Below are 27,991 nucleotides of genomic sequence, written 5' to 3'. Positions count from 1 at the left end.
TTCCTTGAACATTGTAACAGTTTATTTTAATATTTTATACAGCTAGTATTGGTCTCCAATAAATTATATCAAGTTATAAGTGAAGGCTCTTTACTTTTCCTGGCTGCCCTCCCCCTATTACCTCAACTTTATAGAAATTGCAAATGGGATACTGGGATATTTAAAACTCCTGCAAGAAAGAGATCTACTATGAGATATTTTGACAATTAGTGATTGTAAGTTCGCTGTGCACCAACTATGTGTCTCTATTGTCCAAATAGCACCTATAAAACTTAGGAGAAAACAAAATATTAAACAGATGTATCAAATCTTACAAATGAAATACTCAGGAAAAGTTCTTGGAATTGGCTGCATCTTTAATGAGAAAGCCGTAAGTAATAGGGGAATTTCTGTTCTTCAAACTGGACTCTATTTAAATGAGGCCAGTTCTCTCTTATCTTTATGTAAATTACAGGTTTTTTTTTTTATATTGCTGTAGCAGCTAACACACTCACACTCACAATCCTGCTGTATTCAATTTTAATATGGTGTTTAAAGATTTCTTCTGTGGATATATATGCACAAAAGAGGATCCTCAACAGATATCCCCTTTTAAGCAATATTCCAAAGATAAAAATACCTTAAAGTTTTTCAAATGGCAGCATGTAATGTAACTTTGTTCAGGGGCTGATGTCTCCCACTCTTTCAGATGATTATCTAAGATTACAAACATAATTCTCCAGAAGACACCCAAGAATCCCAGCCAGCTGCCTGCTGTACCATATACCCTGATTTTATTAGATCTAAAACAAACATACACACGGCAACAGCCTAAGAGGCACAAAGATTCCATTTCTCCCTTAACGCAAGCTCACAGACAGGTTTCAATTCACACAACTCATGTTTTAACACAGAAAGATGATGTAATTGCTTTTACTCCAATCACTCCACCCCCAATATCTCAGTCCATATGTTGAACATTATCGATTCCAAGGAGACATCAGATAAGAAGCCACTTCTCCATGAATTCATAAATTGAGGTAAGGGGAAACCTTGGAATCACAAAAGCCTTCAGAATACTGTCAACCTGAAGCTTTTGGGGAATATCTGACAAGTCCTGGGTGGCCAATTATTTTCAATGAGGATAGGAACATTCTTAGCCTCCATGCTGTGATCAGAATTGATAAGAATTCCTATCACCCAAGAGAATAAGTATTATTTAGGTAACCCATGAGTGGCTTGGCTGCTTGCATGGTACAAACATGGCAGAAATGTTGAAAAGATATCCAACAGTCTCTACTACATTAAAAGTACAAAGCAAAAGGGAAAAATAATCCAATAATCCTTTTCCTAAGGCCAATTTATTATACTAACATGGGTACTGAATTTTAATATTTTCAAGAGCAAATATAATTGTGTATGTCTGAAGATGAGACACTCTTTTTCTTGGAGGGCCAAGACATAGGGTCAGACATCACACAAATGCATACTGAGGATATTTTAGATCATCCTTACTGATACTGTGTAACCAAAAATAGATTTACCTTCCTTCACTCTTCAACAGAAAGGAAATTTTCAGCTAAAAAATCTGGGGTGTTGTCATCATCATTTTGGACTATGAAAACAGAATGCAATAGCTATGGAAACCATAAGTCAGATATAATACAAAATGAACCAACACAGCACCTCTCTGTAAACTCCTTTTTTTAAGTATATTAGCTATCTAGTTGTCCCAAAAGTTGTTCTAATTTGTACCATGTAGTGGTTTTTCTTTTAAGAAATTAAACCAGAACAAAGCAATTCTTTGTCCTTTTTGTTTTTTTTACAGTTCTTTTTTTACATGTACTGTATATACAACTTTTAAAATAGCTGCACAATTTTCTCTCTGTTAGAGAAGTGCAGTCCAGGCAGACCATGCTTCTCAGTATATTAAAAATATTAAATAAAACCCAACCAGCTTCATTCTCTAATAGCCAAGCTGGCTGAAAGGGGATTGGGGAGTTGGGAATGTGAGGGAGTGGAGAACAGGCAGTTGTAAAATGGGATCAGTCTCTCTTCACAAATACATACTTACAAATCTCAAAGTTATCTCCTTCTCTTATCCCTGTCACAGCATCTCAGAAATCTCACCTTACACAACTGAGATCACACATTGCTAGCTTTGAGATGAAATCTGTTGCAACATGCACATATCAACTGCCCACTCAACCAACTGCAACCCTGAGGATTTTTCTGGACTGGTTGAAAGAGGAAACATAAAGACAATCCCTGCTGTAGAGCTGCTTCTCCAGTTTACAATTCCATGTGTTTCCCAGGATGTTTCTTGGACAAGCATGCATGGCATTGTCATCTCATGATTCCACTCTCCACAAGCAGATTTCTCCTCCATTCCTGGATCCCAACAAAGCCACCGTCATCCATCCAATGGTTTCCCCAGATAAACCAAAGTCACCTCCGTGTTGCCATACACAGCAGACACTGCTGGATATAAGCAGACCTTTGGCAGTCCTCTAAAGGCAACCCCTAGGAACTCATAGCCACGTTCAAAAGCTAAAGTCTTATCTTCCATGTCTAGGATGACTCGAATCCTTTCTCCTATCTGCAAACAAAAAGAAAAAAGAAAAATTAGAAGAAAAGCCACAAAGAGCTAACTAGGAGACTATGAAACAGAATCTAGGAAGTTGACAGCAAAACTAAGGATATGAATATATGAATAATCTAAGGAATTAGAAGTTTTTTAAATTAAGCTACAGAGCATTTTGTTTCTAACTAGGGTGTGTGTGTCTTGTGTGTGCACACACATGAATATATATTAAAAATTAGGAAACTGTGTATTAAATTTCTTTAAAAACATATGTGTGATGTATACACATAACATGTATGTATAATAAACAGAATAAATTCCTCTATTATGACTAATAATAATAGATGACTTTGAAATATTTTTTAAATCTGCAAAGCACTTTACTTCCTTGGAGCTCCACAAGCCGGTATGGTAGGTACAAGTATTATATTGCCCCCACTTTGCAAATGAGGGAAACTGAAAAATTGATTTGCCCATGGATAGACAAGCCAGTCAGAGGTGGGATCTGAACCCCGGTGCTCCTGACTCCAAGCAGAACATTCTATACACTACACATTTGCTCTATGATGGAGAGGCAACTATTTCCTTGCCAAGGCCATATCCTCTTCTTGTGAACGTAATCCCCATTCCTTCAACCATTCCCTCTCTCTTCTATTCTTCTCTCTCTACAGGCTTCTTCCCCATTACATTACAAAAAACTCTCCTTCATTTGATGCTAAATCTCTTCAAGCCATCCTCCCCTATCTCTTCCCCCCATCAGAACTAAACAAGTCTATGTATACTCATTGTCTCCATTTTCTCACCTCTCTCTCTCTCTCTCTCTCACACTTTTAAGCCTCTGCACAGCCTGGCTTCCAACCCTACCACTCAGTTGAAATTGTTCTCTCCGAGGTTAATGAAGATCTCAACTACTAAATCCTATAGTTTCTCAATCCTCATATCCCTTGCCAGCTCTTGCAACTTCTGACACTGTCAACTTGCCCTATCCCTGAAAACTCTTCCCTTGGTGTTTATGACACTGCTCAGTCCCTCCCATTCTCTTCTAGCATTATCCATTTCCCACCTAAGGCTTTATTTGTCCTGGGCCCTTTTTCTCCTCTGTCCATATTTTCTTCCTTAGTGACTGCATCAGCTCCCATGAGTTCAATTATATTTTTTACCCAGAAGAATCACAATCTATATATCCTGACTTTATCTCTTCCTGAAATCGAGTCCCAAAGTACCAACTCTTTGCTAAATAATTCTATCTGGGTGTTTCATCAAAAACTCAAGTACAATATATCCAAAACAAAACTCAAAATCTTCCTTCTCCTACATCTGGTCTTTCTCAGTACATCCCTTATTTCTTATCAAGGGTACCACTACCCTCCTGATCAGCCATGTTTGTAACCTAAATGTCATTCCTGACTCTTCCCTCACTTCCTTACCATCTAATCAGCTGCCCCATCTTGTCAATTCTACCTCCACAACATCTCTTGCATCTGTTTTCTTTCCATTCCCAAATCCTCCACTCTAATTCAGGACCTTTTCAGCTCCCATCTAGATTATTTTAGTAGCCTCCCCAATGGTCTTAAATCCATACGCTGTGAAGGTACCAGAATGTTTCTAAGACACAAGATGATCATGTCACTCCCCGCTCAAAAATCTCCAGTGGCTCTCTACTGAACTTAGGAAAAATAAATTCTTCAGGCCAGCATTCTCCAATATTTGCTCTACTCATCCATAATTATTTCATATTATTCTCCTTCATGCACTCTATTAATTCCAGACAAATAGGACTACCAGCTGCTCCCTAAACTTTGCATTCTATTCCCCATTCCCATGCTTTCATAGACGATCTATCTCTTATGCCTATAAGGCACGCCCTCCTTATCTTTGACTCTTAGAATCCTGATTAAGTCTTAGCCATAGTGTCATTTCTCATAGGAAATCTTTCTTGAGTTCTCACAATTGTTACATTAGTGTTCTTTCTTTGCTCAAACTACTTTGATTTTTCTTCTCTCTATATGTGGTTCCCTTTCCTTCCCCCAAAAAAGAATATAAGTTCCATGGGAAGGAACTTTTTCATTTTTTTGTCTTTGTATTCCCAGTAAAGTATTCAGTGTTTGTTGAAGTGAATTTAATTTTTTTTATTCAGGATTAAGAGTTTCCATATCATTTACTTTTGTTACAAATTAATGTACTGAACGAGGCAGAGTTGAATGATTTGCCTAGTTCGGCTACTACATTTCTCTATTTGAAAGGATATTTTCCTGGGAAGCAACTACTAGAATATATGATAATTTGGCAAAAACTGAAAACTAAAAATTAAGAGATTTTTTAAAATTTCCTCTCAACACCAATGAATTTACAGCTTTTGTTACCATGAAAAGGGCAAAACTGGCTATAACAATAGAAAATATTTAAACATCTATTTGGCATAAAGCAGCAGCAATGCTTACTAAATTATTCTAGAAGTATGATAAAACCAAGTATTTTCTCACTTCAAAAATTAATAGAAGAAAAAAAGACAAAGAATAATCAAAGAAACATTAATGTTGGTTATCAAGCCAGTAATCCAACAAGGATGTTGCATCAATGTTTTCCACCCATACTAGAATCTACAGGGGATGTATATGGTAGTCAAGCACCTATTTTTGTTAATAGAAAAGGCAAATGTGAGTCCAGAGTCACGTAATCTGAGGATCACCAGCTTAGGGTTTAAGACTACAATAAAAATATAACAAAGCTTGCAGTCTACCTGGACCCTTTCTTAGAGAAATACTAGAAGTCTTCAGAATACTGGGTGAACCCAGAGAAGGATATCAAGCAGTAGCAATGATATTTTTAATAAGAAAAAGAGAACAATTTGCAAACGTGTTGGAAAAGATGCCAACCAAAGACAAGACAGGGTGATTCAAGGTTATGTATATATTGCAAGACAGTAGCCCCATACTATCCAGGAGGAAAGAGAGATGACTCTTTTTCTAGAAGCCATCTCTGAAGGAGTGCAGAAGAAATTCAGAGAATTTCTGAACTAGTAAAAATTTCTAGTAGAAATCATCCCAAAGCTCTCTCGCTATATTCTTCAAGGAAGGCTATATGTCATAGAAAGAGCACTGAATCTGGAAGCAGAGAATTTGGGCTTAAATCCCAGTTCTTTATTGACTAACTTTGTAATGTTAGCTAAGTTATCTCATCTCTCTGGTTCCTTGTGTGCTAAATGAGGGAACTTGACTTGATGACCCCTAAAATCACTTTTAGCTGCAGATCTATAATCCTGTATGAATTAAGTTGCTAACCTACAATAAATCTTTAGGGAATATTAGGATTCAATAATGAAGTAAAAAGGAGATATGATCACCTTAAGGATATGCTAGGCCCACAGCTTTTGTCATCCACAACTTTTCTTGTGTGATTCCAAGGTGTGCCAATAGCAGGCAAGGCCCAGTTTCTCACCTGATATTTTGGTGCATTATTGCACTGTGGAAAACTGCCATTGACTTCCCCGTTATGTAGTAGGTTATTGTCCACTAGGTTCCAGCCCCAGCTCTGGTCGTCACTGCCCAGCAATGCCACATAACCCTGACACTGCATTGGGGCCCGTTTTGTGGCAATTCCAATCACAGCTACAGTGCCCAGGGGGCCTTCCCACCAGACCTCCCAAGCATGACGGCCCTCACTGAAACCAATCTTGGTCCTTGCACCATCAGTGCTCTGGGCGATGGGATTCCGATGTAAAGTAAATCCATTCTTCTTAATGTAGACATTCCTGGAACAGTCATTGGTGCTAAAGGCATGTTGGAAGGCACGTACCTAGAAATGGTGAGACAGAAGTCCAAAAAAATAGAAAATTAGCACCCCCTATATATTAAAAATCACCTGAACCTCAAGTTCTATATATGCCTACATATCTTAAATTAAAAATGGGAATTTTTTAAAAAAAGCTAAAGTTTTGAGATAGGCAACCAAAAAAAAAAAAAACCAAACAAACCATTAAATTGTTATCTTACAAATTCAGCCACAATGTTTTCAGCATTATTTAAGCAAAATTCCCAATCAGTAAGCAAGTCACACTGCTGGCTCATACTGAACCAACTAAAAGTCTTATTGTTTTTAAACCAGGTCACCTCATCCTATAGTTCTGTGAATAACGTCCTGAATATAAGTACGAGCTTCTGTATTATCTCTTTTAAATATCTTAACCACCACCAGTCTAAAAATTTAAAAATTCCAATTCTGTCACCAACATGCTACCTATGCCTCCCAGTTTTATCATAGCTGCAAATTTAATAAACATCCCTTCCCCTATCACTGACAAAAATGTTCAACCACAGGAGAGTCCTATGGTACGCCATTAAATACCTCACTCCACATTAACAACCATACTTAAGATGTATTGATTAATTAGCTGTCCATCTATCTAAATTATCACTTATCTATGCTATCATATTTTTCCATCTTTTACATAAGAAAAAGACCAACAAGGAAAACTATCAAATGCCTTGCTGAAATCAAGATATCCAATGTCTATATAAGTTCAATTTAGTTTGATTTGTTTTTGGTGAATCCATGCTGGTTCCTATTGATCGTCACTCTTTACAAAAATCACTGGACTTGGGGCGGCCAGAGCACAGCGAGTAAGAGCACCGGCTCCAGTGTCAGAACGACCTGGAGATCGAATCCTGGGCTCAGACACTCAGCACCACACCCAGAAATAACTGGCCGTGTAACCTTGAACAAGTTACTTAACCCCGATTGCTTAAAAAAAAAAAATCACTGGATATAAAGTCTACAATGACGCAGAATATGCACATCAAACTTATCAATCTCTAGTTTCTGAATTTTTTTGTCTTTTTTGAAAATAAATACACTTAACCAACTCTAGTCCCTCTTCCATGACCCATGATTCTCAAATATTATTAGTAATATTACAACTACCTATGCAAGTTTTTTTTTTTAGCAACTTCCCGAATGTAATTTGCCTGAGCCTAAAGATGAAGTGATTTAAAGAATATAGTTCTTTCTCTCAGTACTGCCTTACTTATTTGGGGCTTTAATTGCCTTTATGAATTCTTACTCTGTTTTTTCTACCCAAATATCAATCTCTTTGAAGAAAATGGAAGCGAATATAAGTTGGGAAGTTATACTTTATGTCATCTGTTAAAATATAACATCTATCCCCAAGTAGTGAGACTATACCAGGTTCTTTCTTCTTGTTTCATTTTCATCAAATCACCCCCAAAGCTCAGTACAGCCTAATGTATCAAAGCTAGAGTCTTTAGGTTAACTAATATTCAACACCTTCTACCATTCCATCTCATTTTCTATTACTACTACATGGATCCTCAACTCCTGCCCAGTCAACTGGCTTCTAATCCTTCATACTTGACTTGTTCCCACTGTCAGGACTTCTTAAAACATCAATAGGGGTTGGCCAGGTAGCACAGCGAGTAAGAGCACTGGCTCCAATGTCAGGATTGACCTGGAAATCGAATCCTGGGCTCAGACACTTAGCACCCACCCAGAAACACCTGGCCGTGTAACCTTGAGCAAGTTACTTAACCCCGATTGCTTAAAAAAAAAAACACACACCAATAGACATGTTACCTTCCTCTTGGCCACAATGTTACTGACAAGAATTATAATATTTTTAGACAAAACATACGTTACAGTAGCACTAGAATTTTTGAAAAAAAAATTTAATAACCACAAACTCAGCAGTACTGCCCTTGATCTGCCACCTTCTTGCCTGATATTACTCACCCAATGAGCCATAATCATAGACATCTTATGAAGTAATCCATCCTCCAGATAGATAGCATCTAAATGCAATCATTAGAACTTATAAAATAAAGCTCAGGGGGCAGTTAGGAACACAATGAAAAGAACACTGGCCCTGGAGTCAGGAGGACCTGGGTTCCAGTCCGGCCTCAGACAATTAACACACAAAAAAACTAGCCATGTGACCTTGGGCAAGTTGCTTAACCCCAATTAACCTCCAAAAAAAAAAAGCAAAAAAATTTTTAAAAATAAAATAAAATTCAAAGGGAGACTGCTAATGATATGCCAGGTCATGTGGACTTACCATTTTACCTCAAAAGTAAAGATACTTAAAAAAAAAAAGTAACCACTTTGCATAAGCTATAACCACTTATCTTCCTTTAGTAAATTCTACTTTTTGGTTTCTGGTTTGTTTTTTTCTAACATGCAAGTCAATCTACATTTAGAACAGGATGCCAAAATATTTAAATGAACAGGCCTGTGGGTGGCACCTACTGATATGGTTAACCATCATTTTTAACCATAATTTTTTACCTGAAAGAGTATGACATCTGCCTGCCACTATCTTACTGCTTCTGTGTTTAACTATATACAATAAAGATTAAATAATCTCTATCTGTTTCAGGAAGCATTTTTCCCCCAGGGAGTCTGTATCAGGGTATCTCTTCTATAACACAAATTTCATAAGCATGTTTTCATTGACAAAAATGTTCAGTCATGACACAGCATGGTATAGTGGAAAGTCCAGGTTAGGAATGCAGTTCTCATGCCTGTGTGACCTTAGGGAAGTCATTTAACCTCATTAAGCCCAAATTCCTCATTTAATAAAATGAAGAGATTGGACTAACATGGCCCCTAACGTTCCTTCCAGTTCAAAATCTATGGCCCTAGGTTTCCAACTAGCATATCAGGACAAAAAAGTTAAAATTATGGAAGGAAATATCCAAAATATTTTCATTCCTTCTCTAAATGACTTCAAAGATCACCAATAGGAAGATAATCTTAAAATATTTTAAATAAATAATCTTTAAATGTCATTCCAAAATGACAAGTAATTTATTGAAAGCTTTCTCATACTGAAACTCCTTTAAGATCATTAATAATTTCCTTCTTGTCAAATCCAAGGGCCTTAATTTTTACGTTAATAAATGTTTTGTTAGTCTTTGCTGTATTTGACATGACTAATCATTCGCTCTATACCATCAGTCTCCTAACTCTTCTTTTTCTTCTTTGGTCCCTCTTCCTCTTCTGCTCTGAACTCCCTATATACAAGAAATCACCAAGTCCTTGATCCTCTGCTTTTTTCTTTTACTTTCTCCCTTCATTTATCTACTTTAATTTGATGTCTTGTTACCTCAAATTCAATACATCACTGACAAAATTCTTTTTTCTTCTCCTCAAACAGCTCCTCCGGCCAAATTCTCTCCATCACCGTTAATGGTTCCATCTTTTTATATCTAGTATCTAAGCACAAAATCTTGGTATCACCTTTAACTCCTTCTACTTTATGCTCCATATCCAAAGCACCAAGTCCTGTTGTTGTTGCTGCTGTTCAATTGTGTCTGACTCTTCATGCCCCTATTTGAGGTTTCCTGGCAAAGATACTGTCATGGTTTGCCAATACCATGGATAACAACAACAAAAAACAAAAAGGGGCAGCTAGAGGGCACATGAACAGAGCATCGGCCCAGAACAGGAGGATCTGAGTTCAAATCCAGCCTCAGACACTCAACACTCGCTAGCCATGTGACCTTGGGCAAGTCTCACTTAACCCCAATTGCCCTGCCCTTCCCCCTCCAAAAAGACAAAAAAAATTTTTTTAAACAAACAAACTAAAAGTGGGTTAAAGAATGGACCTTATAGGAAAAACTAATGTAACCCGTTTGTTTGTTTTTTTAAGGGAGAGTCAAAAAAAGTGAAGTGACACGCCTAAGGTCATAGAATCAGTTATAGGGAGACAGCTCCAAGACTAAAAGCTAGCACTCTTTCCACTACATTAAGTCATCTTCCTCCTGTATCCATGCTATCCCTTCCAGCCTTCCATGCCAGGTCACCACAACAGATTCTCATAGCTAGTTTCCCTGATTCCTGGCTCTTCCTAATTCCTGCCAGACTAAACTATCTTTGCTACTACTTTCTTCATATCACTTCCCCACTCAAAAACATTCAAGAGTTGCCTATTCTTCCTATATCAAATTTAAACTTCTTTGTCTAGCTATCGGTGTCCCCAATAACCTGTCTCCATATTTACTTAATGCTCTTTTGGGGGCAACCAGGTAGCACAGTGAAATGAACACCTGGCCTAGAGTCAGGAAGATCTAAGTTCAAATCCTTATTAACTGTGTGACCCTGGGCAAATCACTTAATCTGTTTTCCTCAGTTTCCTCAAATGTAAAATGGGGATAATAATAGCATCTACCTCCCAGGGTAGTTATGAAGAACAAATGTGATAATAGTAAAGCTCTTGGCACAGTGCCTGACACACAGTACGTGCTATATAAACGTTAGCTAGCATTACTATTATTTCACTCCCAAATATGCCTATGCATTTTAGTCACACAAGGTCTCATGCTTGTTCCATGTAAATTATATGCACAAAGGCACCTGAGTGCCTTCCCTGATGCGTCTGCTCCCTGAAATGCCCTCCTTTCTATCTTCACAGTCCTTTAAAAAAGCAGTTAAAGTTACATCTCCACAAAGACCAACTATTCCTTCTCCTCTCCAAATACCTTACATGTCCTTTAGATTCTAAGCTTCTGGAGAAAGTACAAAATTCCTCATTTTCACTGCTGTACATTGCATTGTACACAAAAAACGGTCAATGATTGTTGAAGGATTGATCAAGTGACTAACAATATATTTTCCTAATCTCTTTCATTCTTACAACTACTAAAGAAAAAGGTTTTAAGTAGAAAAAGTGTAATTCTACTTCCTGTGCCATAACACTACAGCTATCAGAAGAAAAGTTCCCATAGTAGTGGGCCCACTAGACTAACATAAAGATTGATCCTAGGGTCAGCTAGGTGGTGCAGTGAATAGAGCACCGGCCCTGGAGTCAGGAGAACCTGAGTTCAAATCCAGCCTCAGACATTTGACACACTTACTAGCCCTGTGACTTTGGGCAAGTCACTTAACCCCAATTGCCCTCCAAAAAGAAAAAAAAAAAAGCTTGATCCTAAAAACTGAACAGAGTATGACAAACTAATGATGTATTTGTTAAATAGTCAAAGATTAGTTATATTTTATAATATCATAAATGCCAGATACCCTAAATATGAATTGTATACATCCACTTATTTTAATATAAAAAAGGAAAAACAATGAAATTAGCGGATTATAATTAGATGTTTGGTAGAAATTGATTCAGCAAAATGTGGTCAGATGTAAAAGCTGAATTTTTAAAAGACTACTTCCAAACATTTTTCCTGAATTCAAGACCTTTTCTGTGTCATGCCAACAAATACTTTAATTTTTTACTGATAAAAAATCTATAACACCTAAGGTACAGTCAACATAATCTCATAAGTCACATTTAAAGCACATAGAAACTATGATTGAGTTACTGGGGAAAACAGCAAATGATGATGTGGATTTGGGGTGTCATTTAGATCTTAGGTAAAGAGACCAAACTGTGTAGCCTCATTGAATTGTTTACTAATTTATTAAAGGGAAGTTGTGATTCAGATGTTTTACAACTCCTGAACATAAAGATATTTTAGCTTTCTATCCAGGTCCCATTGACATAACTTTGACATTTATGAAACCAAGTCCTAGCCCTTGTCTTTTTTTCATACATGTCTTTTGATGCAACACTGGGCATCTATTCTTGGCTCCAAGTGAACCCATTCCTAGCTCCTCCCAATTGTTTACATTGTACTGGGAATATTTACTAGGTGGCCTCACCACACACAACCATCACATGAGAATTGTTATTTCCCTCTATGACTAAGATGCACAGGCAAGATGCTTGGACAAACAGAGGATCTGAAGCAGGTATGAGAAAAAAAGAGAAATAAACAGCTACAACTAGAAAAGTGGGGCTCAAAAGAAGAGAGCATTATGAGAGGGTTGAAAAAATGCCTCCGGGTGGGGCTTGACAGGGTGCCTACCCCATGAAAGTTTGGAAGATGCTTGGGCATATCAGCAATCGGGAGCCTAATGCATAACAACATCTTAGGCCAGGGCAATAAAGGCTTGTATCTGTGACAAGGAGACTAAGGAACCGAGCTTTGGGGAGTTCGGGGAGTGATTCCAAGTGGGAGAATAAGGGATGGGGGGGGGGAAGAGGGCTTTGGGGGGTTGGGGGGGTGATTCCAAGGGGGAGAAAAGGGGGGGGGGGGGGGGGGGAGCGAATGCAAATGCTCTAATGGAAGAACAAGGGCTGAGAATAAGGTGGGAGGGAGGAGGGGAAGGGGAGAGCGCGTGCAAATGCCCAGTGGAAGAGATGGGGGTAAGGGGTGGGAGAAGCGAGAGCAATTGCCCCAATGGAAGAACAAGGCATGGGGAAAAGGGGTGGGGGAAGCGAGTGCAATGGCCCCAGTGAAAGAACAAGAGATGGGGGGGGGGGGCGTGCAAATGCCCCAACGAAAGAACAAGGGATGGGGGTAAAGAGGGGGGAACGAGTGCAATTGCCCCAGTGAGAGAACAAGAGATGGGGGTTTAGGAGGGTAGCGGGTGCAATTGCCCCAGTGGAAGAGCAAGAGATGGAGTTAGGGTGGGGGCGCGGGGCTACAGAGAAACCGATGCTCTTGCAGCGAAGGGAAAGCGCGACGCGGCCGGACTGTCCCCAAGCATGCAGTCAGCCGGGGGCTGGGCTGGGGAGGGGGAGGCCGGGGCCGGAGGCGCGGAGGGAGGGCCGCCGCTCACCTTGGCCTTGTAGCTGGGCAGGTTGCAGAGGATGTCGGTGCGCAGCGCCTCCTCGGCCAGGCTGCGGGCGCACAGGCTCCGCCACACCTCGCTGTTCTCGTCGCCGTGCAGGCAGCGGTACCAGTGCTTGCACACGAGCGCGCAGCTCCGCAGCTCGGCCAGCTCCAAGTACGAGAACACGAGCTCCAGCACCCGGCTCGGCAGCCGGCCCCCGACCCCCGGCGACCCCGAGCCTCCTCCTCCGCCGCCGCCGGCACCGCCTCCGCTGCCGCCCGGGGCCGCCGCCGCCACAGCCGCCGGGGGCGCCGCCGGAGCCGCCATCGCCGCTCCCCAAGCCGCCCGGAGGCCGCCACGACCGCCTCCCGCCGTCTCTGCCCGGGAGGCCGAATCCGGCTCGGAGGCAGGAGCGGCTCCCTCTCCGGCCCCACCAACCGCCGCGCCGAGCACCCGCCCCCACCCCCGCCCGCTCTGGGGCGTCCGCCGGCCCCGCCTCACTGTGGGCAGGGGATGCCGCGTCCGCGCGGTCGCCTCGGCGGCCCCGTCACTCCCCTTCCTCCTCTCTCCCCGCGTCCTCTCTCCGGCTCCTCGCGGCTGGGCGCAAGCGCGGTAAGCGTCCGAGTGGGGCGGCCGCCCAGCGGCGCGCCTGCGACTCCGCCATGCCGGTTGAGGGCACGAGGCGAAGACGTCGGTCCTTCGATAGGCTCTTCTTGGACCCGGATGTGACTGTTCCAGAGACAACGGACAGCGAGGAGCCCATCCCTGGTGAGTCGGTTGAGGATTGGGCGCTGGGCCATGAGATCATCAGCAGGCGCCGGGGAGGCCAGGTGTTCGGACAGGTAACGACTTGGGCTGCTTGGGGCTCCCCGCTTTTAGGGGCTTCTGGCTTCGCCGGCTTTACGGGCGGCCGCTTTTGTTGTCGGGGATTATTTCTTCTAAGTCCGGGGCTACCTGCCATGGGCCCTGGAGCTGCCTGGGTCTGGGCCCCGGCCCCGCCGCCTACGGACCGGCCTCTTCTCTGTCCCTAGGCCGCGCTCGTGCAAGGGACGAGTTCGACCAAATGATTTCATGGGATCGTAGTAAAAGGGGGTACTTGGAACTGGAAGGATATATTGTTTCCCTATAGGCGAATTGCAGCCTACTCGACCTAATTTCGTGAACTTTGAAGGAATACGACTTTTGGGCTTTTTAAAGTTTAAAGTATAAAGAACGACATAGAGACTTGCTAAGATACAATTAGAAGTCTTGGGCTGCAACGAATCTGGGGGGAAAATACTTCAGTCTTACTACCTTTTCTTTAGGCCACGTTAGTTACTAAAGAATTTTTACAGTACACAAACTCCTTTTAATAAGCCAGTTAAATATCTTATAACCCTTATAAAGATTTCTAGAAACCCTCCTGATGAGTTTTTGTTTGTGTGTATAGAGAGAGAGTATCCTACATAGGTTATATAGATACTATATTTGCATATAGTATATTTGTATCTATTGTATATATTTGTATCTACATAACCTATATAGGATACTGTAACTATAATGATATTATCTCTAATCCTGGAGGAGGGGGAGGGATTTGCAGCTTCTTTACCAAAGTAGAATATTGTCTTTGAATATTATTCTGTTTAGATGTTTCTCCCTACACACACAATAACCCTAATTCTCTTTGCTTTTCTTTATAAAGTCATTGTGATCATTTTGGGTCCTATAGACCAGTTCCTTTTTCACCCTTTCTCTAGATAAGACTAAATTAAGGAGCACCGCTAACAAAGAATTGACCAGTGTTTGCCACGTGGAGAATTTCCTCTTTTCTTCCTACATTATGTACTCCAGTGATTGTGTACTTGTACCAAGGAAACTATTCTGATGTTAATTTAACGAAGAAATTGACCACCTCTAGGATAGATTCTTTTCTGTGGTAAACCCTACAGAAATGCAAAGTGGTGAGCATTGGTGTTTGGCATCACCTCCCTTTTTTAGCAGAATTTCTTAAGGGTTCAAGTGAGCCCAGGAACCTAAAGGTCCCCATTAGGACACCCTGCACAGACTTATCTTACTGAGAAATGCCCAGAATCCATAATAAAACTATTTCTTCTCCAACACCAATGGAAACTCCCATTGCCTGTATGACTGGATCTCAGGTATTAAGGGGTGAGCTATTTCTAATATTTTTAACCCCATCAGGAGTTGATTTTTTTTTCAACATTGACTTGTTAATCTTGATATAGGAGAGAAGGACAGGGAAGTATTTTCTCCCAAGAGGTTCTAAAAAGGGGAAGTGATGCCAGAGACAATTTTTACCCACTTTACAAGAGAATTTCACCACTGGAAGTGTAAAGAGATGGGTGGAACCCATTCTGAGTAATCTTTTCCCACTATGATACAGGAACAGGAATCATCATGGTGGCACTTCATTTCTGAAATGTTGTCAAGATCTGATTTAATTCAGATAGAATAACATTCATTAAGCAAACATTTATTGTGTCCTTGTGTACAAGATACTCTGGTAAGACGTTCCCTTCCCCCAATTCTGTCTAGTTTATTAAACATTGGTGAAGGGTGGCATTTGAGTTTCTCAAATTCTAATAAATAATTCCTCTTGATTCTACCAAAAACAAATTTCAGGGACCTGGAGATAAATTATTGGTCCAGGATAATCCTTTATCCAGTAAATAGTGATTGACCCAATAAATTTAGATCCACCCATAATGAGTGTGGAAATTCACGCCTTTCTTGACTTGACAGTGAATTTGCTGCTAATTTGACACACCCATGGTATAGGCCCCACTTCATTTTTCTGACTAACTTGGGTGGGCAGTCAGCCTCACCCCTATGATTCACAGAATTATCTGTGAAACCTGTTTTTCTTCTAGAACTGAAAGTCTAAGGAAGACTGTCCCTAAATGTTCTTATCTTAGGGCACCAAATTATTATTAAAAACTGAAACTTCGAAACTTAAGTTGATCCTTTTCAGAGAAGACTTGATTTTAGGCAACATGGTACAATAGAAAAAGTGTGCTGGATTTGGCATACAAAGACCTAGTGCCAAATCCCACTTGAGAGGATAATAATAGTTCACATTGATAGTGCTTTAACGTTTGCAAACCCTTTATATGTGTTATCCAGTTTGATCCTCACAACAACCCTGTTGTATTCCTTTTATAGATGAAACTTGAGACTTAGATACTCAATAACCTGCCGAGGATCACAACTGTTAGGTGACAGAAACAGAATTTAAAACCAGGTAGTACTAATTCTTCAAGTACAGCACTCCGCATAAACATGGATCTGGAAAGGACCTTGGAAGGGGCCTAGCCCTACTCCCTCATTTTATAAATAAGGAAACATACACAAGGGCCTTGCCCAGGGTCACACAGAGAACATGTAGAAAATCCAGGATTTGAACCCAAATATTCTGATTCCAGATACAGCACTCTCTTCTCTGTATCATGCCTTTGTGACCTTAGGCAAATCATTTACCCTCTCTGGTTTTCTATTTCTTCATTTATAAAATAAATTGCTGAAATTCTTTGTCAGCCAGTCAGTATTAATGCAAAAGAACTGGAATTATATTTAGCAAATATTTCTTAAGTACATTTTTTGTGCAGCACTCTGATAAAGGATATGTATGATCCATACCCTAGACTAATTTAAAATCTAATTAGGGATATAGGACCTACAGAGGTGATTTAGTCAATGTATATGAATGAGTACAATCAAACCACTTAAATATTAAGGTTAAATTATCAAAGTGGCCAGCCAGGTGGCACAGTAAATAAAGCACCTGCCCTGGAGTTGGGAAGATAAATCTTACTGAGTTCAGATCTGACTTCAGACACTAGCTGTGTGACCTTGGGCAAGTCACTTAAGCCTATTTGCCTCAGTTCCTTTATCTGTAAAATGAGAAGGAAATGGCAAACCACTCCAGTATCTTTTGCCAAGAAAACCCCAAATGACAAAGAGTCAGACACAACTGAAAAGCAACAAAAATTATCAAAGTAGGATAAAAGTGGCTACTGTTTTTAATGGTTTTCAAGATTTTTATCAATCATAAGGCACTTAAGATTTGTAAGTGTGCTCTCCACAGCTCTTTGGTATATTATCCCCTTTTTACAGATGAAGAAACTGAGGTTGTGAGATGTTCAGTGAATTGTGCATGATTACATAGCTACTAAGTGTCTGCAGTAGAAAATAAAACAAGATCTCCAGACTCCAAGTCCACTGTTATGCTAGCCATGATGCCATGCAACTTCTCAATTCTAAGTGTGGACAACAGTATAACTTGAATGATCTTTTTGGTGATTCTTGCAAGTTTATACCTAGAAAAAAAGTTGACTGGTGGTTTAGTCTATACTAGAGAAAAAACCTGAAAAAGAACAGCTTAGCTGCTAAAAGTATTTATTTGGGCAGTTTGTCTGATTCTTGGCAGAGGATTTCTTAGCTATACCTCTTTTTTAATATTTGGCACAGAAATCAAAGCACTGGAATTTTTTTTCCCTCCAGCTAATTTCATTTGCTGGGTTATCCTTGGTTTTATTTGCTTCAGCCCCTAGTTGGTCAGTGTCTCCTCCCAACAAAAATGTACTATTTTGCTGCCCTTATTTTTTTTTTCACTTTGTTGACTTTGAAAAAATTGCTGCATTTGGTTATGTAGAAAAACAGTGGGGTTGCTATTTCAAGCTTGCTTTGATAATTTTTAACTATCAGCATCCCCACACATTCAGTTAGTTGATAAGTCCTGTTATTTCTACCTCAAGGATATATTTCACTTGGAAAAAAAAAACAACATATTTCACAGTTGTACCCTCTTTTCAATTTCTATTATAACAACTGTTAATCAAACCCACATCCCTTCTCAACTAGACTTTTGTAATAACCTCCCTGATTTTCTTCTTTCCAATTTACTCTTTATTCCACCAAACCTTCCTACTGTACTGCTCCAATTAGGGCCCTTCCAAATCTAGCATCTTGTGATTCTAAAATCATCCTGTTCTGATTGCCTCTAGATTCACAAATTTTAGTTCATCCTTTGTTTTCACATACCAAAATCCGAGACCAAAAAGGAAACTTTGGTCAGCTGCTAAATCTTTTTATTAAGTTTACAAAACAATGTCAGGGATTCAGTTCTGACCCTGGATTAAATTCATATGTATTATCTTAAAGAAAGAATAACTTTGGCAGTGTAATATTTCCCTATTCCAAGCTACACTAAAAGTGGGATCACTTGGGCCCTGGTCCTAATTGTCTTGCTTACTTCTAAGGACAAGTCTAGGCAACCAGTACACCCTGAAAAGTTACACTATGGGGAACTCTGTAGATCGTTAGACCATTTCATTTAGGCAAAAGTAACATGTAAAAAGGAGATCTATATTTTAATCCTGGCTCTGTCCCTTAATATCATTCCTTTTAGAGTTAGAAGGAACCTTAAGAAACTGAGGCATAGAGAGCTTTACACAGATACCCAAAAGTACTTAGGTAATAAGTGGCAGAGCCAGAATTATAACTCTCTGGCTTCTAATCCAGGGCTGTTTAGCTACCGTGTTTCCCCGATAATAAGACACTGTCTTATTAATTTTTTGGAAAGAAAAACACCAGAGGGCTTATTTTCAGGGGAGGGCTTATGTTGTCCTGCCTCAGCTCTCCTCCGCGGCACTGCTCTCAATGGCGCCAGCAAGCAAATCACTGGGGAAGAACAGGATGACGTGTTCACTGCTGCAGCTCTGATTGGATGCAGCTCGGAGCGCAGCGTGCGTTTCAGGGGGGGGGGGGGTGCATACAGAGGGTACCGTAATGTAGCGTGTAGCACAGGGGATCACCTTCACTACAGTAGCAATCTCAATAGGGCTTATTTTCGGGGGAGGGCTTATTTTAGAGGAATCTTACACAGTAAGGGGAGGGCTTATTTTCGGGATAGGTCTTATTATCGGGGAAACATGGTATATAACCTTGAAAAAGTCACTTATTATTTCTATGTCTTTATTCTAGTTGCTTCATTTATAAAATAAGGAAAGGACCTGACCTATCCACCTCACAGTGTTGTTTGTTTTGCAGGTTAGATGAGGTAATCTATACCAAAACATTTTGAAAAGCATAAAGCACAAAATGAAAGTAAAGCATTATAAGTGAGTTGGGTTTTGTCCAACTTATTCAGATGCTTATGTCTCAAATTTCATCTAATTACATTTGTTGCATTTTAAGTTTGACTTTTTAAAACTATTTTCCACCTTTTTTTAACATTTAGATTAGACATTACAATGTTATATTTGCCTCCTACAATTAAGTTCTTAAAGAAAATGTTAAATTTCTGTTTTTTTTCCTCCATAGATTCTTCTGAACTATTATGGCAGTCAGATGGATTGGTGGACATTCTTCTCCTATTCTGTGCTTGGGTGCAAATAAAGAAGGGTTGGTAGCTTCAGGAGCAGAGGGTGGTGACCTCATAACTTGGAGCCAAGAAGGGATTCCATTAGGACAGATACAGTTCCAAGGGACTGATGATGTTACCTGTGTTGGATTTTCTCCTGCCTATCCTAACAAACTGTATGCATCACATGGTGAAGTTATTAGCATTCTGGATGTCAGATCCTTCAAATCATCCATTGATGATTTCCATGTCAATGAAGAGGAAATCAATTGTTTTTCATTGAATGAAACAGAAAACCTCCTAGCTTCTGCAGATGACTCTGGAACAATCAAAATCCTAGACTTGGAAAACAAACGGGTTAGCCGATCCCTGAGGAAACATTCAAACATCTGTTCTTCTGTTGCTTTTCGCCCTCAAAGACCTCAGAGCCTATTGTCATGTGGACTAGACATGCAGGTGATTTTTGCAAATCAGTACGTGGGTAATTGCTAAACCATTTATTAATCACATCAAATTAGCGATTTGAGCTAAAAATCTTTCCATTCTACCCAACTTCAACTTTCCTTACCTATTTATGAACCATGGACTTTCCCTCTTTGTCACTATACTGGTAAAGAATCATCCCTCAGATGTAAGGATTTAATTATTTGACTTTGTTCTAGTGGGAAAGAGGACTGAAAACAGCATTACCTTGTAACCCAAGGAACCAGGAGCTGGAAGTAGGCTGAATCACTTACTTCTAGCCCCATGTTTTGCTATACAATTATGAAAACTGATAATTCCACTATAATCTGTTAGTGTACAGCTAGGATACTGGGTTTGATTCTGGACACCAAATTTTAAGACTTACACTGAAAAACTAAAGAACAACTAGAAAGGATAACCAGGATATTGAGAGTTAAAAAATAATCTCATGCAAAAAAAAAAAAAACTGGAGATGATGAACCTGGAGAAAAGATGATTGTAATCTTCAAATATTTGTAGGGCTGTCACACAAAAGAAAGAATGTACCTATTTCCTGATATTCCAGTAGTAGGAACAATAGGTGAAAGTCACTTGGAGGTACATTTTAATTCAATAAAGAAAGAACCTTGACTACTCTAGCTGTCTAATGGACAGTCCTGTGATGCCCACCCCTGAATATGTTTAAATAAAGGTTTGATGATTCAGCTTATCAGGGATTCCATAGAAGAGACTTTCAGACAGGGTGGGAGGTCAGAGGTGTCACACTTGAGGCCCATGTCTAACTAGGTTAAAATATAATTGGGAAATGCTTAACAGCATAATTAAAAATGAAGTATAACATAGACAATGTTAATTTGTGGTCTTCTAAGTCGATACTCAGCCTACAAGAATTCCTTTCTATTTGAATTTGATACCACTGGACTAGGTGACCTCTAAGATTCCTTCCAACTCTTAATTCTGTGAAATAAGTCCCTTCAACTCTGATTCTGGTGGTTTTTAATACCATCTCTTATCCCTGTGATACCTTTAAACCCCTTGAGTTTTATTCAAGACCTTTATGAACTTCATACATTGTTCATTGCCTATGTACTCATGCAGAAGAACTTCCTATACTACCAAAGGTAGGTATTTACATGAGCAGCTACCACTATAAAGTTTGGGCACTGGCCATTCTTTTCAGTCCCTCTACTAGTTCTTCCAGCCATTCTGGACTATTCCTCCTCATTTTAAATAGATGATAAATAACAACAATAATAATAATAACACCTACGAGTCATATAAGACTTAAAGTTTACAAAACCCTGGACACATGTTACCACATTTGCACCGTTGTAACCTCTGCTGTACATGCTGAGCTTTCTCCAGTTGCTCATTGCTCTGCACTAGATCCAGTATAGAGATTCAGAGCTGAGAACAGCTGGAATATAGGCCATGGAGGTAAAAGATGAGTTTAGTAGCTCTCTATTTAAGGATTTATATGGTCAAACTGCTAAAATATGTTCTCCAGAAGTTTTCCTTCAAGCCATGAGCTTGACCAAGTCAGTGTCTGAAAGGCCAAACAATTGGGCAAGAGTATGTCTTGTACAGTGAGATACAGAAATCGCATCATTCTCAAGCAGACTAAGTTAACAAAATGCCTAATCTTCAGGAAAGATTTTTTTAAAGTTAGATAAAAACAGTGAATTGCAGGAAGTTCTTACCAGATAGATTTCTACATTTTTCTTTTCTGAGAAAGTCCTTATCCAACAGGATTTTTGAAAATTTATACATCTTTGTCGCTTACAAAAGAAATTATAACAAGATATAGCTATGCATTTTATCATCTCCTTTGATTTGCATTACCCAAGAGATGTACTGAGTTCACTGAAAGGGGCAAGGAGATTTTAGGACCAAAGTGGGATTTATTAAAATCCTTGAAAGCTTGGAAATACCAGATATCTCTGTAACTGAAAATTTGATTGTTTTTCTTCTCTCTCACTTGTACAAACTTTTATTATACAAGTGGATATGTCTGGAGAAAGAGAAAAAGATAACCTCATAGAGCAGCCATGAGTGAGAGAGAATTTTTCCCCTAGTGGTAGAGCCAGTATCAGAGAGGCTTACCCTTTGCAGAAAGTGTGTTTTTTGGTGGATTTTTGCTGTTTGGAGGGCAATTGGGGTTAAGTGACTTGCCCAAAGTCACACAGCTAGTGAGTGTGTCAAGTGTCTGAGGCCAGCTTTGAACTCAGGTCCTCCTGACTGCCAGGGCTGGTACTCTATTCACTGTGCCACCTAGCTGCCCAAGTGTTTATATTTTAAAAGGGGACATTGTTAGCATATCTTGTGTTCCTTGCGTACTCTAGGCAAACTTCATGTCAGAAGAGGTGTTAGCAACTTAATCAACCTACTTGTGAAAGGTACTAACCTGCCAATCTACCAAAGAAGATCTTGTCCAGAAATCTAGTATTAAGTACCCCATCTGCTCTCTTATAATTTCACCCTCCCTTTGTATCTCCCTGCTCCAGCCCTAAAACTCCTTAAATTGTTTTCATCTTTACCAGAGATGCTCTTTTTTTTGTGCTCTGTCTCCCTGTTTTCAACCCCCCTCCCAAAATAAGTTCCACATCCCAGTTTCAGATATTGACAAATATGGCTGAGTGGTTTGCCCAGGAATTTGAATGTGCCAGCCTTTCAACATTTGGGGGATGTTAAAGGGTGTGGCAGAGAACGGAGTATTCAAATAAGGCAGAAATGGTTTGAGAATCCAGAATAATTGGTAATGACTTGGGGTTTTAAACCAGCTATTGTTGAAAGTATCTGAGACTTCTGAGAACACATTTGAGTGATTTAAGTGATTTGCATGAATTTGATGAAGCAGTTGAAAATGCTTTGTGTGTACAGTGTCTGATAAGGGGAAGAAGTAGTTTGGACATTGGGGAAGCAAATACAAAAGGTAATGTAGGAACCTGGGTAGTGTTGAAAAGGTCTTGGTTATATCCAAATGCTTTTCAGCAGTTTAGTTTCAGAATTTCCTTTTACTTCCCAATAACTTTGACCTCGTTTAGTTTTAGTGTTTAATCTCGTATTTTAGATTCCTTAATATTTCTTTGATCTCAGTGTGTTTTTGCTTCATGGTTGCCTGCTATTTATAAAATGTAGCAGTCTCCACCTATAATGACTTGCAAGCAGAAGCACAAATTTAGGAGAGACATTTGGTAGCTACTAGACATCACAACTCTTGAGAATGAGTTTATGAAAATGGCCTTAATGTGGTAAGAGGAGACTGTTGAGGTAGGGGTTCTGCGCCCAGAAACTGTTGGCGTTTCATGATGTGTTGTGGTGGATCTGTCTCAAAGAATTCAGTCAGACCGCTTCTAATCCAAGTATAGGCATTTATTGAGATTGATGCTTCTCATGAAGCAGGCTAAATTCCAAGAGGAACCAGCAACTTCAGAGAGAGAAAGATGGAATTTTATAAGGTAAAGATGCAGATCATACAATCAAAATTTACGTAGAATGTAGTATATATTCTATAATCATATAATGATTCATATTGAAAGGGCAGGAGAAGTTTGTTAAGGTATTAGGTAATGGGGGAGGGGTCCCATCTATGGTTCAGTGGTTAAACAGTCTGGTTGTGCTGTCCTCCAATTGCCTAGCTATTGTGGTCCTATCTGTTCAAGACAGATAGTTAGGTATTGTGGTCCTGTCTTGGGCTAGATGGATGATGTGCTTGTGATTGAATATAAGAACACATCTGTTTCTGTGGGAATGGGTCTGGTGGCAGGGACTAGGTAGAGGCAGTAGCTGGGTTCCCATCACATGGACACACCTACTGTTTCTGTGGGAACTAAGAGTTCAGGGACACACCTGTTATTCCAGTAAGCAGTGAGGCATATGTGAAGAAGTTAGGACATTGGGGGGGTCGTGGCTAGCTAGGTGCAGTGGGCCCGCTGTTCAGTAGGCCTAGGCCTATAATGAAGTTAGAATATTGGGACTGGGGGCAGCTTTATTAGGATTCCATCAGAGACCTCTTCAGTTAAAAAGATTGCTAATAGCATCGATAGCATCCAACCCGTCTCTCCAGTGGTTCCCTTTTTTTTTTTTTTAAAGCATTTGGGGTTAAATAACTTGCCCAAGGTTACATGGCTATTTTTTTTGTGTGGGTGTTAAGGTGTCTGAGGCTAGAACCGAACTCAGGTCCTCCTGACTCCAGGCCGGCGCTTTACTCAATGCACCACCTAGCCACTCCTCAGTGGTTCACTTTTGATTCAGAAAACAAAGGCATGCATGTCTAGGTGTCCAGTGTAAATTACAGAAAATATTACATTTTTAGAATAAAACTTAAATAATACTACTCTCTGTTTAAGGAGGGGGAAAAAAATCTTGTTATGTTTTCACTTTTAGATAGAGGAGAGGAAATAAAGACAATTTAGGAAAAAGCAGGGATACCATCAGGAAGCTTCAGGTACATTGGTCTTCAGGCTATAGCAGAAGGTATTGACAGTGGTCTAAGACTCTGGAATCCATGCTAGGAAGCTCCTAGATCAGGTTGGGTATAATGGCTGATTGAATCAATTCTGGGTCATGGCAACTCCCAGATCAGAGCCCCTCAAGGGTTTTTTGGGGGTAAAAAGTCCTGCTGAGGTGTGTCTGACTAATTTTCTTCTACTGAGGTCACAGTCAAGAAATTGCCAACCAGGTAGGAAACTAGTTCTATCCAGCCTAGATTGATCCAACTATAGGAATTGCCAGACCAGGAGAAGGACAAAGAGAGGAGATTAGGTGACTAGGGAATAAACAGCCTGTAAAAGACTAGGCTAGAAAAGCCAAACTACAACAAGATTGTCCAAGACCATGATTTGGATAATTGTCTCTTCCCAGCATAACCTAGTGTCTATGTTAGTAAGATACATAATGCCAGATTTTACCTGGAAATCAATCAAAGCAAGCAGTTATTAAGCATTTATTATGTACCAGGCACTGTGCTTAGTAATGAAAAGAAAAAACAGTCCCTGCCCTACAGGATCTTACATCCTAATGAGATAAACAGGACGTACATGAATGGGTTTATACAAGATACATACAGAGTATGAAAGGTAACCATAGCAGAGGCGCTGGGGCAGGATTAAAAGACCTTTTTATGAAGCCATTACAATATGGTAGAGAAATTTTGAAGAAATGCTGCCTGAGAATATTCTTTGGGAGGTTAAAATATTACTGAGATCAATAATTGGAAATCATTCAGATTCTCTCCTTGGAACATTATACATAATTTGCCATGGGGGTTTTAATTAAATTCTAATTAAAAGAGGAAAGCTCCCAGTGTATGTTGTGTGGATCATTTTGTGTGTGGAGGATTTACAAAAAGATATGGACAGTATAGTCTATACTGATTCGAGAAGTACCCATACTTATAAGCTATTGGATCCAGTAAGTATCCCAGTGTTCTCATCAAAGGGCCATCACACTGGCTTATGTGGTAATGGTTAAGTTTTTTAATCCTTAGAGTGAATAAAAGAAACATTACTATGTGCAGAGCCCTAAGAAGTGGGGAGGTGAAAAGAAATGTAAGACAGGCCCTGCTCTCAAGGAGCTAACATTCTAACGAGTGAGAAACAACACATGGGGAAGGTTCAGGCTGGAAGTCAGATGGAAGGGCCTCACAGTCCTTAGGGACAGCACAAAACAAGTGGCAATGCTTTGATGTCATTTTCGTTGACAAAATCATGTCAGTTTCTGATATGGAATCATTTTGACAGTGCCAAGGACTTTGTTGGCAAGAGCTTTCTTTTCTGGGTCTCTGGTAATTAAGGCACCTGCAGGAGCAGGTGCCAGGTTTCATCTTACCAGGATGATGGCTGAGAGCACTGGGCTGGGGACATTGTTGTTCTCAGGGTTCTTGGGTTCAGAGTGCTGGACCATCTCCATCAGGGTCTGAAGGGAGATGCAGGTCATGGGGGGGCGGGGGGCAGTGGCAGTGGTGAATTGATTTCCTTGGCACATACTGCTTCCTGTCTCTTCCTCGGGGTGCCTTGTTGCTTCAGCTTTGGCTGGCTTGCCAGCCTTGAAAGAGCAATTGATTGGTAATTGGTAGGGACAGCTAGCCCTCCTCCACAGGAGTTGCTTCCACAGGCTGTGAGGGCTGGTAGTCTGAGGCTGCTGCCTCTCTCTGCTTTTGTGTTGGAGTGCTGCCCCTCCCAGGGCTCTGTTGTCTGTCTGTCTCTCCCTCCCTCCCTCCCTCCTCTCTCAGTGGGATCTGCTAGCATCCTCAAATTCTAGTCAGATCTGCATTTTTATTTAGGAAGACTAAATAACTAAATAACTGACTAAATCTGATTGCTGAGCAAAATGTCTAGAACTATTTATTGTGTGTGGAAAAATGACAAGCAGCAGCCTAAAATAATGAAAACAGTGCTGATCTTGAAGCAAGAAATCTGTACTCACAGACCATTCATTGAACTTCTTGGAGCTTATTTCCCCACCCACAAAATTAGGATAATAGTTGTATTGCATATCTCCCAAGATTTGTTGGGAGGAAAGCCCCTTGCAAACTCTAAAGGACTATTAAAAATGTGAGTTGTTATTATACGTGACTTTTGACTTTTATTTGAAGGTAATGCTGTGGAACCTACAGAAAGCTCGGCCACTCTGGATGACAAACTTACAGAAAGATGAAGCAGATGAGACAGGAGAACAGGCATCGGGTCAGCTCTTTAATCCTGCCCTCGCTCATTCCCTCTCCGTGGCATCTTGTGGGAATGTTTTTAGTTGTGGCGCTGAAGATGGCAAAGTCCGAATTTTTAGAGTATTGGGCATCAAATGTGAACAGGAACTAGGCTTTAAGGGCCACACACTGGGGGTGTCACAGGTACACTTCCTTCCAGATTCCTATTTGCTGCTCAGTGGAGGGAATGATGGGAAGGTAATGTTATGGGATGTGAGTAGCAAAATTGGGGGAAAACAGAAGAGTCCTGTAAAATTCACTCATAGGAAAAAAACTAAAACATCAACCTGTCCCAAACAAAAAGGAAATGATAATGCTTTAGAAATAGGTGAAACAACATGTACTGAACTCTTACCAAAGCTGACTGTTGAACATGGGGAAAAAGTGAACTGGCTCTCATATACCAAGATAAAGGGGTCTGGAAAGATACTTGTTGCTGATCAAAGTAGTTCTATATCTGTGTATCCCCTAAATGACTTCTAAATTCAATAAAGAAATCATTTAAAATCCATTTTGGGTAGAAGAATTTGTCATCATTGGTTCTTCGCTCCACCCTCTACTTCTGACCCCAACTGGCACTTAAGTTTCCCACCCTGGGGCCTTGCACTCCTGATTCTCCATGTCCAGCCTAACCTAGACTCAACACACTCTGCAGCCATTTTCATGAGGTGCCTCCCCTCTCCCTACCCTTTTCTGGGAACAGTAATGAAATCAGCACTACATATATGAAAGGATATGTCAATGCCCTATGACTCCAGTCCCCATCCCTTTGTATTCCCAAATCAAACCTACCTCCTTGTGACCACCACTCTCTTTTATGTGTTATATTCCCCTCTTAGAATGTAAGCTCCTTAAAGGCAGAGTCTTGTCTTTTTTTGTGTTTGGGTCCCACCTTTCCTATGTTGTCCATCTCTCCAGGGTCAGATGCTGGAAGATGAGTCTTTCTGATTCCAGGCCCCAGTGTCCTATCCACTCTACCACCTAGTTGGCAGGATTAGCTTTAGGCAGCATTTTTAATTATTCAAGTAAATTGTAAGCATTGTTAGATAAAAGGACTAAACATTGAGGTCATTTAACGTCCCAATTCTAATCATACTACAGACCAGTAAAATGCTGAAATTCTTTATTGCTATGGTTAAGTAATTTGACCATTGAAGCCTCAGAATGACTATTCAGAGAAAGGAACTGGAGGTTGGGGGTAGGGAAGAGTAGAATGTAAGGACAAACAGTTAAGTATTTGTAATACCATGGCCAGAAGCTTTCCAGAAGA

At 40.2% G+C, this 27,991-nt stretch overlaps 2 protein-coding genes across 6 annotated transcripts; one reads left to right on the top strand and one right to left on the bottom strand.

Moving 5' to 3' along the window:
* FBXO45 (F-box protein 45) lies at nucleotides 1-13,532 on the bottom strand. Of its 2 annotated transcripts, none has more exons than XM_069065029.1 (3): nucleotides 13,193-13,528; nucleotides 6,002-6,358; nucleotides 1-2,578 (listed from the first exon to the last, which is right to left on the bottom strand). In XM_069065029.1, exons 1-3 carry the CDS (start codon nucleotides 13,511-13,513, stop codon nucleotides 2,393-2,395), a joined length of 864 nt encoding a protein of 287 aa, XP_068921130.1. In that variant the 5' UTR covers nucleotides 13,514-13,528; the 3' UTR covers nucleotides 1-2,392. The 2 variants fall into 2 exon arrangements, with proteins under 2 accessions (XP_068921130.1, XP_068921131.1); XM_069065030.1 differs by having other exon boundaries at nucleotides 2,443-2,578; nucleotides 5,907-6,358; nucleotides 13,193-13,532.
* Nucleotides 12,196-27,232, top strand: WDR53 (WD repeat domain 53). Of its 4 annotated transcripts, none has more exons than XM_069065027.1 (3): nucleotides 12,196-12,319; nucleotides 19,511-20,006; nucleotides 26,611-27,232. In XM_069065027.1, the coding sequence occupies exons 2-3, from the start codon at nucleotides 19,527-19,529 to the stop codon at nucleotides 27,202-27,204; spliced, it is 1,074 nt and encodes a 357-aa protein (XP_068921128.1). In that variant the 5' UTR covers nucleotides 12,196-12,319; nucleotides 19,511-19,526; the 3' UTR covers nucleotides 27,205-27,232. The 4 variants fall into 4 exon arrangements, with proteins under 4 accessions (XP_068921128.1, XP_068921127.1, XP_068921126.1 ...); XM_069065026.1 differs by lacking the exon at nucleotides 12,196-12,319 and adding an exon at nucleotides 13,752-13,954; XM_069065025.1 differs by lacking the exon at nucleotides 12,196-12,319 and adding an exon at nucleotides 13,754-14,028.
* Nucleotides 27,233-27,991: the final 759 nt, after the last annotated feature.

Source organism: Petaurus breviceps, unplaced genomic scaffold (genome assembly GCF_028583685.1).
Source record: "Petaurus breviceps papuanus isolate PSGF00001 unplaced genomic scaffold, PetGlider_PUasm1.0 90654, whole genome shotgun sequence".
Lineage (NCBI taxonomy): Eukaryota > Metazoa > Chordata > Mammalia > Diprotodontia > Petauridae > Petaurus > Petaurus breviceps.
This window is presented reverse-complemented; position numbering and strand designations above follow the sequence as displayed.